This window comes from Mesoplodon bidens (genome assembly GCF_964165515.1).
Source record: "Mesoplodon bidens genome assembly, chromosome: 3".
NCBI lineage: Eukaryota > Metazoa > Chordata > Mammalia > Artiodactyla > Ziphiidae > Mesoplodon > Mesoplodon bidens.
The window spans coordinates 33,878,910-33,895,566 of NC_138178.1; the positions used below are offsets into that span (position 1 = coordinate 33,878,910).

The 16,657-nt window shown below is 41.1% G+C and overlaps 1 protein-coding gene across 1 annotated transcript; it reads left to right on the top strand.

Moving 5' to 3' along the window:
* Positions 1–3,872: 3,872 nt before the first annotated feature.
* On the top strand, positions 3,873–14,091 carry CFAP161 (cilia and flagella associated protein 161; the record flags this gene model as incomplete). The annotated part of the gene is made up of 7 exons (XM_081227857.1): positions 3,873–3,941; positions 5,003–5,092; positions 5,619–5,851; positions 7,066–7,150; positions 9,804–9,962; positions 13,267–13,340; positions 13,741–14,091. The coding sequence occupies 7 exons, from the start codon at positions 3,873–3,875 to the stop codon at positions 13,970–13,972; spliced, it is 942 nt and encodes a 313-aa protein (XP_081083983.1). The 3' UTR covers positions 13,973–14,091.
* Positions 14,092–16,657: the final 2,566 nt, after the last annotated feature.

Sequence of the window (16,657 nt, forward strand, 5' to 3'; positions counted from 1 at the left end):
GTGCCACCAGGGAAGCCCCAAGATGATTCTTTTTAAAAAGTATTCCACAGTGAACTTAGCTTGGGCAATACCGTATGTATCATCTTTCTGTGGGTTTATAGAGAGCGCCGAGACATTCAAGGCTCTGAGAAGGACTACAATAAGGATGCCTATTTAACCCAGCCTTTCTCAAACTGATCTACAACAGAACTCTTTCCCTCTCCACAGCTGTTAACATACACAGAGTATTTTGGAAATGCTTCCTAGAGAGTTAGCTCTAAAATTATCCTTAACTCGTTTTTATTGATGAAGATGCTGAGGCTTGGAGACAAAAATGTTGCATAAGCTGAGTGAAAGGAACTTCAATCCCATTTTTTTCCTTTAGGACACAGTGATCACTTCCAATGTTTCTTGTCCAATGAGGACTTGAAAACTTACTTTCTGCAGCCTGGAAGTTACTTGCTTCTAAGATTATAACTCTCATTTCTCTTTCTCAATATCTGAACTTTATCCCCAGAGTTCTAAAAATGATCTTTTCTTTTCTAAAAATGATCCTGTCCAAGTATTTCTTTGGCTTTTGTTTTCCTGACAGATGTTTCACAAGTAAGTAACAAAAGGCTCCAATTAACTTTTTCCAAGAGCCTCATCAAATGGTGAAAGAAAAGTAACAAATGAGTTTTCAAGTATATACCTGGTTTATGTCAAAATTATAATAATTCTAAAAGGGAGGGAATGGTGTCCTAATTTAAACAGATATTTATTGCTAGACCATGAACTGAGTAAATTACTCAGAGTCGAGCAATGTATGTGTGCATTTCTGTTTTAATATTAGCTTTGAGCAGTTTTGAAGAATATAAATTTAAAATACTCTATAATTGCAATAAAATAAAGATTTCATAATTTTTCAAAAATAAAAGTAAAAATTAGTAAAAAGCTCTTTCAAAAAACTCCTTGTATGTTTGTTTATAATTTTGTTATTATCACCTGGCTTTTAAATCCACCTGTGTTGTAAGTTGTGAGATGCTTCTTTATGTTACTTTATCATATTAAGATTTATTTAGGGGGTCAGGGGACCTTGTGCATGTTCAGGGCTATACCCCTGAAGAGTGACATCAGAGGGCTGCACCCTGTTGGGGAATAGACCTTACCTAACAAGTCTAGCCAAAGTCACTAAACAGATACACAAGTGGATAAGCAAACAACAACAACAGGCACTGTGGGTGGGGAATCAGTACCCAGAGTTCCTACAATATGTTATCTAAAATGTTCAGGTTTCAACAAAAAATTGTGAGACCTGCAAATAAACAGGAGCATGTGATCCATCCCAGGGAAAATAACAGGCTTTGAGAGGGCCCAAATGTTGGACTTAGTAGACAAAGACTTCAAAGCAATTATTATAAACATGTTCAATGAACTAAGAGAAACCAAGGTTAATGAATTTAAGGAAGGTATGATGACAATGCCTCCTCAGATATAGAATATCAATAGAGAAATGATAAAAAAAAAGAGGTAAGTGGAGATTCTGGAGTTGAGAAGTATCATAACCAAAATGAAAAATTCACCAGATAGATGGAATAGTAGATTTGAGCTGGCAGAAGAAGAAATAAGCAAACTTGAAGATAAATTAATAGAAATTTTATGCAATTTGAAGAACAGAGAGAAAAAAGAAGGAAGAAAAGTGAATATGGCCTTACAGAAACAAGGACATTATTAAGTGCACCAACAATAAGGAGTTCTGGAAGAAGAGGAAAGAGAGAAAGGGAGCAGAATAATATTCAAAGAAAGAATGGCAAATCCCAAATTCTATTTAAATAAAACAGTGATCTACCCATCCAAGAAGCTCAACAAATTCCAAATAGGATAAATGCAAAGAGAGTGCCTCTCAGACCATGGTCAAAATGGTGAAAGACAAAGACAAAGAGAACATCTGGAAAGCAGCAAGGGGCTGTACAACACACTTAGTAGACAAACAAGGGAACCCCAATAAGATTAATCATTGGCTTCTTATTAGAGACAGTGGAGGCCAGAAGGCAGAAGGAGGGCATATTTGAAGTGTTAAAAGAAAAAACTGTAACCAAGAGTCTTATACCCAGTAAAACTATCTTACAAGGATGAAGGTGAAATAGGCAGACAGGTAAAAACTGAGAGAATGTGTTGTTAGCGGACCTGCTTTACAAGAAATACCAACAGAGACTCTTCAGGTGGAAAGCAAGTAATACCAGGCTGTAATTGGTATCCACATGAAAAAATAAAGATAATTATGTATGTAATTTACAAAAGAGCATAATTGCACATTTTTAGTCCTGACTGATTTAAGAAGCAATTGCATAAAGCAACATGTATGTCATTGTATTGTTGATCCTGTAACATACAGAAGTGTACAATACTTGACCATAACAGCACAAAGAAAGTAGGTGAGAGCAAAGCTGTCTTGGTGTAAGGACTTAAGCAAATAACTGAATCATTAGAACCTTAGTAAATCATATGGAGATGAAAGTTGCCTTATCATACTCCCAATTTTACAGGGAATATGGAAACAAAGAGAAAAAACATGGACTTTGGAGTCAGAAGATCTGAGTTAAGTCCTTGCTTTGAGCAACTGTTAGCAGTTTGAACTTCGATAAGCCACTAGCATCTTTGAGTCTCAGTTACTTGATTTATCAAGTGCAGTTAGTGGTATAATATCTGACTTACCTTCTTTGTCCCATTTATCCTTTTGAAGGATCCTAGCATTTGGTGCTGTACTGAAAAAGCTCATGGATTCACAAATGTGTGAGAATATTCCTATTTGTGTCCCAAGCTGCAGGCTGCCAGCTCAAATCCAAGTTCATCTCCAAAGTCCCCCTTCCCTCAGTCACCACCCATAGATCTCCTTACTCTCATTCTCACCATCCCCCAAGGCAGAAATGAATCTTTCTTTAAGTGCCTATGGCCCTTCATTGGCACATCTTTAATTGCACTCATTCCATTCTTTCTGAAGTAATTTGTTTTCATGAACTCTCTTCTCTTTTAGACTGAGGTTGCTGAAGGGAAGAAAGGTCCCTGTGTCTTTCATTTCTGTCCTCTCTTAGTAGACACTAAATAAAGGTGAATTACTGCATGCATTCAATCGGCATCAAGCCCTGGGGAGTCCTGCAGTACCTGTTTACCCTTCCTACTCATAAAATTATATTTTGTTTAAAAAATGTTGGCTCCAGCATATTCCGGTTTTATCAAAACTTCTTGCAAATCATAGGCTTGTCCTTGCACTTGGTATCTGGGGGAGGGAGGAGGAATGCTGTAACGTCTGTGAAAATAAGAACCGCCTCAGAAGCATATAAACAGAAATAGGCTAGCATGACATATTTCTTACTTTGGAGGCAGTGAAAATTTTGAGTAATTTTCTCTTCCACCTTCTTTCTATATTATTTTGGTTTCCAAATTTCTACATTGAGCTTGTATTATGATTAGGATGAAATGGCTGCTTGCTGATAATAAAAGTAGGCTGCAAGCAAGCTATGCTTCCATTTCAAAGCTCCTCTTTGCTGCCCCCCAAAGCAAGGGATACTCTACTTAAAAGCAATTTTCGTTTAGATTCCAAAAGAAAAAAAAAGTTAAAAATTTCTCTCTAGCGAGCATTTAGGACAGTGAGGTCTGTAGGCTCGAGTTTTTTCTCTTGCCTTCTTTGCAATTAAACTCGAGAAAAACCTAAGAAGGGAAGTGAGGCGCAGGGTTGGGGGGCGGAGGGGGGGCGGTGACAGCCCCTGGGATGGGGCCGCACCAGAGCCCAGCGCAACTCGTGTGTCATCACTTATTGGCTAGCAGGGTCCCGGACCTTGGCCAATCGCAGGGGGCCGGGTCGTCATGGCGACGGGGAGGCTAACACAGGCGCTGTGCCCCGGAAGCAGGGGACGATGGCCCAGAACCTGTACGGTCCAGGAGTCCGGATGGGCAACTGGAACGAGGACGTCTACCTGGAGGAGGTACGGAGGGAGTGGCCGGGCACGGCACGGCCCGCCCACTGCCCGGGGACTCCCCCCGCCTGGCCTAAGTTCGGGCTCCTACTTAGAGCATCCCAAGCCTCCTTTCGCACCCAGCACACACACAATGTCCCTAAAATCCCAACTCCCTCTGAACGCCCTAAGAATCTCACTGGCTGACCCGCAGGTCTCATGCCCTTCTACTCTTGCGGTACGCGGGCCTCTCACTGTTGTGGCCTCTCCCATCGCGGAGCACAGGCTCCGGACGCGCAGGCTCAGCGGCCATGGCTCACGGGCCCAGCCGCTCCGCGGCATGGGGGATCCTCCCGGACCGGGGCACGAACCCGTGTACCCCGCAACGGCAGGCGGACTCTCAACCACTGCGCCACCAGGGAAGCCCCCTTCTACTCTTTACGCGCGTCTCTTGGCCTCCCAAACTCTCAAGGCCCCTGCCTGTGTCTCTCCCTTAGTCTAGAGCCCCACTAAATTCCCTCTGTTCCGCAGAGACTTACAGTCTCCGAAGCTGCGGTCCAGGTGAGCAGGTAGACTGTAAGCAGAAATACTGCCCTTACCCTCCACCTTGTCCCACATCCCCTCCTGAGTGTCCCCGTAGCATCCCTTTCACTAACCTTATACTCATTGCCCTGAATTGTCCTATGGCGGTCTTAACAAGACCCTGGGCCATCCTTTTATGGAACTAGTTGGGTGGGGAGACACTTTCGGTGTCCATCATCATACAACTAGCAGAGACCTCAGTAGGAGGGGATATATGACCTCCAAATGTTACTCATCGTTGTCACTGGTTGGAGTAATTATAGGTGATGTTTCTTTTTTGTGTCTTTCTCATTTTTCTAAACATTCCACAATGAAATAAAAAATAAAGTAATGCTAAAAAAGTAATGCTAAAAAAAGTCCCCCATTCCCATTATGCTCACATTTCTTTTTACGTTCTCAAATTTTGCTTTTACAACTTGTTGTGCTCTGGACCTAAAAGCTCTCAGTATCTCTGTTATTCAGGACTATTGTTGACCCTTTGGGTTTCATTCATTTTTCTCTTTAACCAGGAGCTCATGAAAGGCTTCTTAGCAAAGAAGGACAAGGGACAACTTCTCATACAGAGAAACAGAAGACGGAAAGAGAATCTTTTGAGACCGGTAATTTTAAATTCAAGCGTTGTTTTCAAAAGTCTATCAAATTAAATGTGAGAATAGGTTAAGCCAGCAAAAATTCCATAAGTGAGTTGTCCCATAAGTGAGTTGTCATTTGGAAAATACCAATTCTTCTCTTTAGATAACCACAATGTTGAAAATTCCCTAAGATTTTAGAAACATGAGAAGTTTGCTATTAATTTTGTTCACCTGCATTTTCCAAATTAAGAAATGAATAGATTGATACATGCACGACTAAAATGCCCTTTAGTTGGTGCTCAAGAAAATTTCTAGGAATGTTGAATAAATTAATAATGGAATCAACCCATGTAATTTTTCATCAGCTTTATTTTACTTCGTTTGGGATTATCAGGGGCATTGATTTGGCAAATTGGGAGCAGATTGGTGGCAGGAAAAGGAAGAAGAAAGATTTCAGGAAATTCAAGTCAATCCCTTCTTAAAATAGGGTACATCTTCACTGGCTGTGAAGGAATTGCATGGTTTATCTGAAAAACTCCTATTTAAATTGTAGATGCAGCTTTCCATATCTGAAGACGGATACATTCGCTATGGCGACAAAGTGATGCTTGTGAATCCTGACCACCCTGAGACAGAAGCTTATCTGTTTCTGAGCGGGGACCTGAGCTTGTGTATGACTCCAGATGAAATTAAAGCCCGTCTGAGTGACGAATTAGAGGTGCCTTGTGGCCTGAGCGCAGCTCAAACCAAGATCCCGGTTGGCAGAAACACTTTTACCATTCTGTGGTAAAGATACGTTAATTTTAGGCTCATTTTCATCATAAATATCTGTTTTCACTTGCAGTCTAAGGATGCCCTGGGATTAGAGCAGTGCTGATTAGAGGCAAAGGTTATGTGAATATTCTCTGTGATTCTCATCTTGCTTTCTTATCTTGAGAATGATTGTCAAGGGGCCTTTACAATCCTGTTACTTAAACATCAGGATAATGGGTAATTTGATTTCAGTTCACATCAGGAAAATGGATAATTTGGATTCAATTCAAAATGCTTAATTCAAAAGTATTGGATCCAGGGAATTAAATTCAGAATCTGCCCAGAAGCAAAGTGGGTTTTCCTAATAACATTTCATAAGGCTTTGAGCTCATTTGAGTGCTTTCATTGTTTTTAATGCTACTCTGTTATTTCTACATCACAAATATATAGTTAAATGCAAGGTAGCAGTACATGGGGATTTGCTGTTTTAAAATTGTCCACTAAAAATGTACTTGAATTTTTGGAGATGAGCATCTAAATCCTTAGAGAATAGATAATTACAATTACAAGTCATTGCTTTCAGTTTGTTACTAAACTATGATAGAAAGTTTATGTGACAGGGATATAACTAGTCCTTTAAGTCTTTAGAGTTTTTGAATACACATAATTTATGTTAAAACAGCTAAAAATTGATCACAATTTCTGTTTCCTGGAAGATTAAGAGGGAAGAGTGTATTAAGTGTCTACAGATTTGTTACCTTGCTTCTTTCTAAAGTTGTCAGTGTATGGGGATGTCATATATAGAATAGGGAATATAGTCAGTAATATCATAATAATTTTAAATGGCCACAGATGGTAAGTAGATTTATTGTGATCATCTCCTAACGTGTATAAATATCAAATCATGATGTATACACTTAAAACTAAATATAAGCTTATATATCAACTGTACTTCAATTTAAAGAAGATGTCAGTGGACTTGGACCAATTCATTAGTGTAGGACAGTATGACTTGCTCAGTCACAAAGTGGGAACACGGTGTGTTCCGAGTGTGTTGGAAGACAGTAAGGTGCCAGCAAGACTTGAAGGCCAAAAGAAAAGACCTTTTGGTAAGTGACTTGTTTCAGTTATGGTACATGAATAGACATTACTAAGAAAATTATAAACAAAAGTGCATACACAAAAAATAGAGCTGTAGAATGATCCTAATACAGAGAATTTACATTATATTAATTCTCCACTGACAGTGCAGCTGGAGAGGTCACTGGTCAGGTCCTTAGATACGGGCAGAACTTTCGCCTCGGGATAGCAGGAGGATTTGCAGACAGAATGGTAAGTCGTAATACTGCACGTCTACTTTGGACCAGTCATTTTTGTTTCCATGTGGGCTATTGGCTACTTACTGAAGCGGACAGAGAACTCTATGGGCATGGGCTCCATCTCTGGCCTCATTATGGTGTCAGCCTGCAGCTTTTCCAAGGCAGTCTGGGGCCAATTCTTTCCTTCTAACCTCACGAATTACAAAAATACATCCTTAAAAGCTAAAGGGTAAGGGGGAAAAAACCCTCTTTGCAATGCAGCTGGTAAAAAGCAAAAATTTATACCACCTCCACTTGTAAGTTAAATGATCAGATTATGTAATAATAATCTGACAGCTGTTTAATGTCACCAATGCTAACACATTTGCATAAGTCCGGGAGCATAAGTCTTTGATCTTTACCTCTACCTTGGGAATTAGGCAGCGTAATAGAACCAGATAAATATGGATTTGAATTCCAGCTGAGATGCATACCTAAGGGTTGAGACTTTGGGTAAGTTATTTAACCTTTTTGAGTCTTTCTATAAAACGGAGATTATTTACTTACTACGTGTTTAAGAGCTTCACATATGTTAACTCATTTATTCCCCCCAACAAGTCTTTAAAGTAGGGACTATTTTACCCGTGTTTTACTGATGGGGAAACTGAGGCACAGCAAGTTAAGTGACTTCGCTCCAAGTCACTTGGCTACTAAGTGGCAGAGCTGGTATTATATATAACATTTTTCACTGAATCAAAGATTCCATTATTGTATGATGTGGCATCATCATCACCAGCAGCATCATTATTATTTTCATACTACCAAGAAATCAATGCTGGCAATTAAATTCTGACACACCATAGATGGTAAGCTGCAGCCTGATTTTAAATGTGAAAATTAGAGGAAATACCCAGTTGCTGAAAGAGGAAGTAAATCATCACTCTCTCATCCAGAGAGTAGCCCTACTAACATTTTAGCTTATTTTATAAAGGGAAAATCTTAAAATATAGGGAAAATTACAAGTATTACAACATTTATATTATTTTTTTCTTTTCTTTTTTTGTTTCTCTCTTTCTTTTTATTTACCTTCTTTTCCCACCTCTCCCTTCCATCTCTGCTCTCCTTCTCTTTCCCCTAAATCATCTGTTCTTTGCCTGTTTATTGACTTGGGCTTAAATATCTGCTCTTCCACAGATTATAAAAATTTGCCATGTTTGTTGCTAATATTTCCTCTCATTTGTTAACTTGGCTTTTAAATTGTAGTTGTTCTCATCTATTTTTAAGTGAAATCTATCAGTGCTTTTCTCTGTAATTCCTTCCATTGCTCAGAGCCTTTGAAGTCTGCTCCAAAGATATGATAAAAAGAATAACTTGTATTAATTTTTAAATGTCTAAACTTGAACTGTTGCTTAAGTTTATTCTTTCATCCACTTGGGATTTATTTTGATAAAGGCCTTGATGTGAACATCTAAATTTCCTCCAAATGACGAGTCAGTCATATCTGTGTTATTTCTTGAATAATTATTCCTTTCTTCACTGACACATGCTGCATGCATTAAATTATTATACATGGCTTTCTATTTGGATCCTTTGAACTGGAGTTGTTTATTTTCATTCCAGGTCACTTTGATGACTTGTAGGACTAATTCCGTATCATTACACTTCTTTGTCTGGATTATGTTAGGAATTAATCTCTCAGTTAAATGTAGTAATAATTTTTTTAAGTCCCTCTGCCCCTGTGGGGGGAACAATCACTTGGTATTTTGATTGGCATTGTAATTAAGTAAGTGCACATATTTAGTAGCTTTACAATATTTGTTCTTCTGAGATGTCTCTCTGTTTCTTCAATTATTCTTTTCTATCTCAGTAAAGTTTTGTGCTTTCCTTCACATGGATCTGACACTGAGCTCATCAAGGTTATTCCTTGGTATCTTCTATTTTGGAAGCTATTGAAGGTAGGTCCTTTTGACAGTTGCAGCAAAAATAGAAGATAGACATTGATTTTTATACTCACCTTGGATGATATCACTTACTCTTACGAATTCTAGTTGATTCTCTTAGGACTTCTAGGTAGACAGTCGTCTTATCTTCAAATGATGACAATTTTATCTCTTCTCAAATTCTTATACCTCTTATTTCTGTTTCTTGTCTTCGAATTAGCAAGCTCTTTCAGGGTATTTATGAAAAATCTGTTGATGGTGGCCTTGTAGAGGCCTGATTTTTGTTCCTGATTTTCTTATTGTTTTTCTTTTTTTTGTGGTACGCGGGCCTCTCACTGTTGTGGCCTTCCTATATGTATATATGTATATGTATAGCTGATTCACTTTGTGATAAAGCAGAAACTAACACACCATTGTAAAGCAATTATACTCCAATAAAGATGTTAAAAAAATAAAATAAATAAAAATTAAAAAAAGAAGAGGAGTGCATGAGATGGAGAGGGAGGCTGTGTTTGATATTCCAAGGAAAGGAAAGCAGTTGCCGGTGATGTGAGGGTGGGTGGTCTCAGCCTCTGAGATGGCCTTTCTGAGGGAGAGGAAAGTTGAATGTTCTTGTACAATCCGTAAGAACAGGGTTTTTGAAAACTGCTTTTGAACACACTGGCCGTCCAGCCAGTTGACGGCTCCCTACTTCCCCAGCCTCTCGGGTAGCTGTGAGGTAGTCCATCTGCTTGCTGTCGTTTTCAGTTATATTTATCAAGTGACCACAGGACCCTCATGAAGTCGTCTAAGAGGTCTTGGCTCCAGGAGGTGTACCTGACGGATGAGGACTCCTACCTGAACTGCTGGCAGGCGGCCTTCCCTGACCCCCAGCTACGCCTGGAATATGAAGGCTTCCCCGTCCTGGTGAGCGCAGCCTGGGGAAGACAGACGTGTGCGCGGATGCTGTGAAGTGGGTGCGATTTACTCCTGTGTGTGAAATGGAGGCTTATCAGGGCTCCGATGGCTTATATTGCCTCACACACTTTCACTCTCTCTCTCTTTTTCATTTCTTTCTTTTTAAAAAAAAATATTTATTTATTTATATTAAAAAATTAAAAAAAAATTTTTTTTGGCTGCACTGTCCGTGCAGCATGCAGGATCTTAGCTCCCTGACCAGGGATCGAACCTGTGCCACCTGCAGTGGAAGAGCAGAGCCTTAACCACTGGACCGCCAGGAAGTCCCTCTTTTTCATTTCTAACTCAAGTTTGGGAGGCACCATTTTGCCCTGTGGCAGCATCCTGCCTTGGTGTTTCTCGACACTGGCGGCGCGCAGAATCACCTACAGAGCTTCATAAAGATACCGAGGCCCAGGCTCTGCCCCTGAGATCAGGCTGAGAACCACTGCCCCGAGATTGTAAGAATGATGACACTGCTTTCTTTCAGGCCTCTGTTAAGTCCTCATTTCTAAAGAGACTGGGTAATCTGGGGGAAGTGAAGGACAGGGGGCGGGCAGACGCACAGATGAGCACATTGCTGGACATTTTCTCAGGAGCCTGGACCCTGCGGACAGGAGCACAGTTCTGGATAGGAAGGCAGGTCTGGTGGGCACAGAGCTGTTTTGAGGACCAGAGGCCATGCTACTTGCTTGTGAGACATCCAGCAGACGGAGACTAAGGAGTTGTTGGAGGTTATTGGGAGAGTTACTGGATTTACAGCCAGGAAGGACTTAAAGAGTTGGCCGTCCAGGAAGGGGCCCTCAGTTACCGGCCACTCTGAACCCACCTGACGCAGTAGGCTTCTCTCCCGAGCTCTGCAGGCAGACCCAGGTTTGCAAGGGTCTTTCTCCCAGCACGGAGAATATACAAGTGGTCCACAATGATGCATGCTTGACAGATTTCCTCTCTTCCACTGGTTTTTGCCAAGCTTTGCTGTCCTTGGAACTGCCTCTCATTCCCATGATTTAAAGTGGCAGTATCTCAGTTTCATTGTCTGTAAAATGGACATAGATGATGATGCCTAACTTACGAGGTTTTGTGAGGATTAAGCAGTTAGTACATTTACAGTGCTTATTAGAAAAGTGCCTGGCCCAGACAGCACTCCCAAGCATTCATTGTTGTTAATTTTTTTTTTTTTTTTTTTTTGTGGGACGCGGGCCTCTCACTGTTGTGGCCTCTCCTGTTGCGGAGCACAGGCTCCGGACGCGCAGGCTCAATGGCCATGGCTCACGGGCCCAGCCGCTCCGCGGCATGTGGGATCTTCCCGGACCGGGGCACAAGCCTGCGTCCCCTGCATCGGCAGGCGGACTCTCGTTGTTAATTTAACGGTGGTTGTTCTATTGTTGCTGTCATTAGGTTAGAGAGGTTGGGGAGTTCAGACACCAGGAGCTCATTTCTCTGTTGCTAACTCAGTCCACAGCCCGAGGCAGGTCTCTGAGCCACATTCAGACACATTTGCAGAATGGGACATTTCATACCTGTCCAGCTGCTGTCCACCTGTCAATACCCTTCAGTCAGAGACCATCAGGAGCACCTGGGGTTGAACGAGTCGGCTTTATTACTAGTTGCAGTGACAGAGAACGTGCACCATGGAAAACCGTGGGGCGTCTCAGTAAGAGGCTGGTATACATGGTCCGAAAGGATACATGCACCCCAGTGTTCATTGCAGCACTGTTTACAATAGCCAAGACATGAAAGCAACCTAAGTGCCCATGGACAGAGGAGCGGATAAAGAAGATGTGGTACATATAATACAATGGAATAGTACTCAGCCATAGAAAAGAATGAATTAATGCCATTTGCAGCAACATGGATGGGCCTAGAGACTGTCATACTGAGTGAAGTAAGTCAGACAGAGGAAGAAATATGATATCGCTTATATGCGGAATCTGAAAAGAAATGATACAGATGAACTTATTTACAAAACAGAAACAGACTCACAGACTTAGAGAACGAACTTACGGTTACCAGGGGGAAGGGTGGGAGGAAGGGATAGTTAGGGAGTTTGAGATTGACATGCACACTCTGCTATCTTTTAAATGGATAACCAACAAGGACCTACTGTACAGCACAGGGAACTCTGCTCAATATTATGTAACAACCTAAATGGAAAAAGAGTTTGAAAAAGAAGAGATACATGTATATGTATAACTGAATACGTTTGTTGTACACCTGAAACTAACACAACATTGTTAATCAACTATACTCCAATATAAAATAAAAAGTTTCAAAAATAAAATAAAATAATTAGAAAGAAAGGACAAGTTATAGAATTGGGGCTGTGGTTGGGAGATTTTAGTGAGGGTCTCAGGAAGTGGGGCTTTGCCCTGGATTGGAATCTGTCAGGAAGCAGGGCTGTCTCAGTACATCTTATCTATAGAGGGCAGGCCAGAGCACGGCCAAAGCTGTCATGAGTAAGGAAGCAGCAGTCACTCCTATTCTCTAGGAGAGGAGGACATTTGGTATTTTGTGGCTTGGACAATGCTCATGTTTTTGCTGTGTTCAGACATGATCACAAAGTGGTCTTCTTTTTGTCTTGACCCATCGTGGTCACAGCGTGGCCTTGTCTGATGTGGGCACTGTGTGAAATTGATCATATTCCACAGGAGAACACTAAGGCAGAGCCCTGGGTGCCAGGCCAGTTCCCGGATGTCAGGGGCTGCTTTTCCCCATCTCACACTGCTTTTAGCTTATGTGAGTCAGGATTTTGAAATAATATGTCTTTTATTTTCTGATTATAAACAATAAATGTTCACTTATGGAAAGTCAGGAAAGTCCAACAAATAATATGATGATTACCAGTAGTTCCATCTTCTAGAGAAAGCCATTGTTATCATTTTTTTCCATGCATATGTTTTTTTTTTAATTTAGTTTTAATTTTTTTAAAAAATAGGACATCAGGAATATTCTTATTTTTTCCCCTTAACACCACTGACCATATTTCAAGTTGTCAAAGATCTTCTCCAATATGATTTTAAATGATTGTATAATGTTACATCATATGTGTATCTATAATAATGTATTAATCTATTATGATTTGGCTTCTAGGTTATTCTCTCTCTCTCTCTCTCTCTCTCTCTCTCTCTCTCTCTATATATATATATATATATATATATATATATATATATATATATATATAAATGAATATATACTATATTTCCAAATTTTTGCTTTTAGGAAACTGGAGGCCTTAATTCATAATTAAAATAACATACTCTCTTTATCTTTAAAGGCAAATGCAAAAATTCTTATCAATCACTGCCACACGAATCGGGGACTGGTGGCCCACCGGCATCTTTTCTTAAGGTATTGTATAGCAGGGTACAAGAAAATGCCATGCCAGAGGGCAGGGGCTGTGAATATAGGCAAAGAAATTCAATTTAAAGAGGATGGCCACGCACAGAAAAAGTCCTTTGATGAAGAAATATCGCCACATAGAACTTTGATGGTGTGAAAACTCCTATTAGAGCCCCTTCTATTATACAGGTCCTTCCCCACAGAGGACTTTAGCTATAATGGGATCCTATATACCTGGGCCTTGCCCAAGTAGGATGAGTCTTGTTGGCAGACACATAGTGTTTTAGAGACCACCCCCCCAAGAGCTTTATGTAGCAGTCTGTTGAATTACGTGCTTTGAGATGAACTTAACAGCTTACTGAGGGTTGTAATTCCATTTCCAACCAGTGTTAATTCTTTTTTGCCCCAGTACCTATTTTGGAAAGGAAGCAGAGGTCGCTGCGCACACATATCTGGATTCACACAGAGTTGAAAAGCCAAAGAACCATTGGATGTTGGTGACTGGGAATCCCAGGAAGGACTTGTCCACCATGTTGGATCTGCCTAAACCGCCGGCGGCGGACACCCGAGTCCTGGAGCAGGTGGCGGAGCCGGGGACCAGGAGCGCACCTGGCGCGCATACGTGCACTCGTCCGATGTAGCTTTACAGGAAATCTATCTCGGCCATGCCTCAAGCTATTCTTAAGGAAGGCACAGAACTCTCTGAACATTGTATTAAAACAAAAGCTGTATTCAGATTATTGAATTAATGGTGGAGGTCTAGGACACAGGAAAAAACAAACAAACAAAAAACCTTGCCTTGGGCCGGCCATAGCTCAGAAATGGTCTTTGAAAGTGACAGATGATATTCCTTTGTTGATGATCAAATTCTGAAGACTCAGCTTCCTTTATTTAGATCCTACAGCAGCAGCTTCTATAAGGACTGTAAAAAACTCGTTACTTTTTAAAAATGTTGCTTTTTAAAGCTATGTCTGTGTAATGAAGCTATCGGAACTTTACTGAATTTCTGGCACCATTCTCTTTCCCCCGACTCTGTACTATGTACTAAGAAATCAAAAATGGGTAGCTGTGGACTGTGGCCTTACTTTAGAGTTGAACATTTTCCCCCTTGTATTTTTGTGTCTCCTTCTAGCTTGTGGGGGTGGGCTCAAGACCTCTATTTGACCTCCATTATTTTGTAATGATTGTCATATTGCAGAATCTCCTTATTTCTACTTTATCTTTGAAACCAGTACATTAGTTGTGGCATTCACATCATCAGACAAAATACGTATATATCCTTCCACGTGTTTGTCCATCTACTCATTCTTTGTCGAGTACGGAGCACCTATGATGTGTAAGGTGTTGTAATGGGATGAAGAGATGCCCAGCCCAGGAAGTAAAGGTGAGGGCTAAGGCTGGTTTGCTTTTAAATACCCTCGGTCCTCCGTATCTGCGGTTTCGCATCCGTGGCTTCAACCAACCGCTGAATGTGTAGTATTATGTTTATGATCTGCTGTTGGTTGAATCTGCGGCTACAGAACCTGCAGATTCGGAAGCCACATTAAGGAATCTGATCATCCTAGGATTTTGGTATCCTCGGGGGCCCTGGAAACAATCCCTGGGGATACCGAGTGACGACTGTATACCCAGAGGCGGAAAGTAAGTCACGGGTTATGTAAATGCGTTTCAAATTGATGCAGCTTCAAGCCAGTGTGGGTTGAGCCTCTTCGAGGAGACAGGCATTTGCCCTTCACGTGCAGTAGGAGTTAGGGCGGTGGTTCCTGCCCTTGGCTGTGCACTGGATTCAGCTGGAGAACTTTAGCAATTACTGATGCCTGGCCCTAGCCCAGAAATTCTGAGTGAATGGTCTGGGGTGCAGCCAGGGCAAGGAGCATTTTCAGTGGTCTTCGGCTGACTCTAATGTATTGCCAGAGTTGGGATTCACTGCATCAGGAGAGGAGAAGGAAGCGACGGTTCCTTGGGGGCGGTCAGGAAAGGCTTTTCTGAGCGGGCATTAAATCAGAATTTCTGGGGTGGGGCTTTAAAAAAATAAAGATGCTTGGGCCTACCTCTGGAGATTCTTATTTAATTGACTTGGATTGGAGCCCAGGTATCAGCATTTAAAAAACACTTGCTACTTTTTAAAAAATGTGCCGCCCTGGGTTGAGAACCGATGACTTAGCTGAGCAGAATTTGGTTTGCCTGTGTATCTCCAAAGGGTGTAACCAGAACTGGAAGTTTAAACAATCTGCAAGTGTCTAGACCAGTTCTGGTGCATTCTTGTCCTGCCATGAGGTGTCCACGGAAAGCTTTCAGACAACATGGGGACTCACATTGCTTCCTTAAGCCATCTTTCAATGGTTTCTTGACTGAATCGCCAAAGAGTTTTAGTCCCCCAGGAATACTGACCAAGTTTGCAAGCATATAGTTAGTGACAACTATGGTGTGACTTCCACCTGGCTGATGGCAGCTGTAAGGCCCAGTCATTTTAATTCAAAGATGTTAAATTATGAAAAAGAAATCCCTGTATATCTTAGAATAGGTGAAAGACAATAACCGGAAGTTAGTGCTGTTTGAACTGAGCAAACACTCTCACCTGTATATTACCTTGTGTGATCACATCAGAGCTGCTGCCTTGGGTCTGCTGAGTGCATTCAAAATTATCAAGGGGTTTTTACACTCATTTCTTTATTCTCACTATTTTCTGGGCTTAGATTGGATATTGTTCATTGCCATAACCCCATTTCTTGAGGAATATCTGTTGACTGAATGAATGAATCCATATCCTTTGCAGAGGTGACAATAGGGACAATAGGCTTGTAGAAGTTAAGTGATTTGCTCAAGGTCACATAGCTCATAAATAGCAGAATTGGGCAGGACCAAGTCAGATCTTCTAGAGCTTCTTCTAAACCAAAGTTTTCTAACCGCACACTCTCAGTTTTGGGGGGTCCAGATAATTATTTGTTGTGGGGGACTGTCCTGCACCTTATAAGATGGTTGGCAGCATCTCTAGCCTCTACCTACTAGATGACGGTAACACACCTCCACTTGAGACAACTAAAAATGTCTCTTGTCGTTGCTAAATATTCCCTGGGGAAAAAAATATGCCATTTGAGTACCACTGTCCCTTGGTCTTCTAGATCTTCTTTATTTGCCATCGACAGAGGATGCTGTAGAGGGATTTTCCTTTCTATTTTTTTTAATAGAGGTTAGAATATATGGTGTCTAGGTAGCTTCCAGGTTTACTAATAATCTGCTTCTGGCATCTGACCTGAGCTTTGGTGGAAACCTAGAATTTTGTGTAGGTTGGGCCTCCAGGATAAGGTTACTATGTGGACCTATGC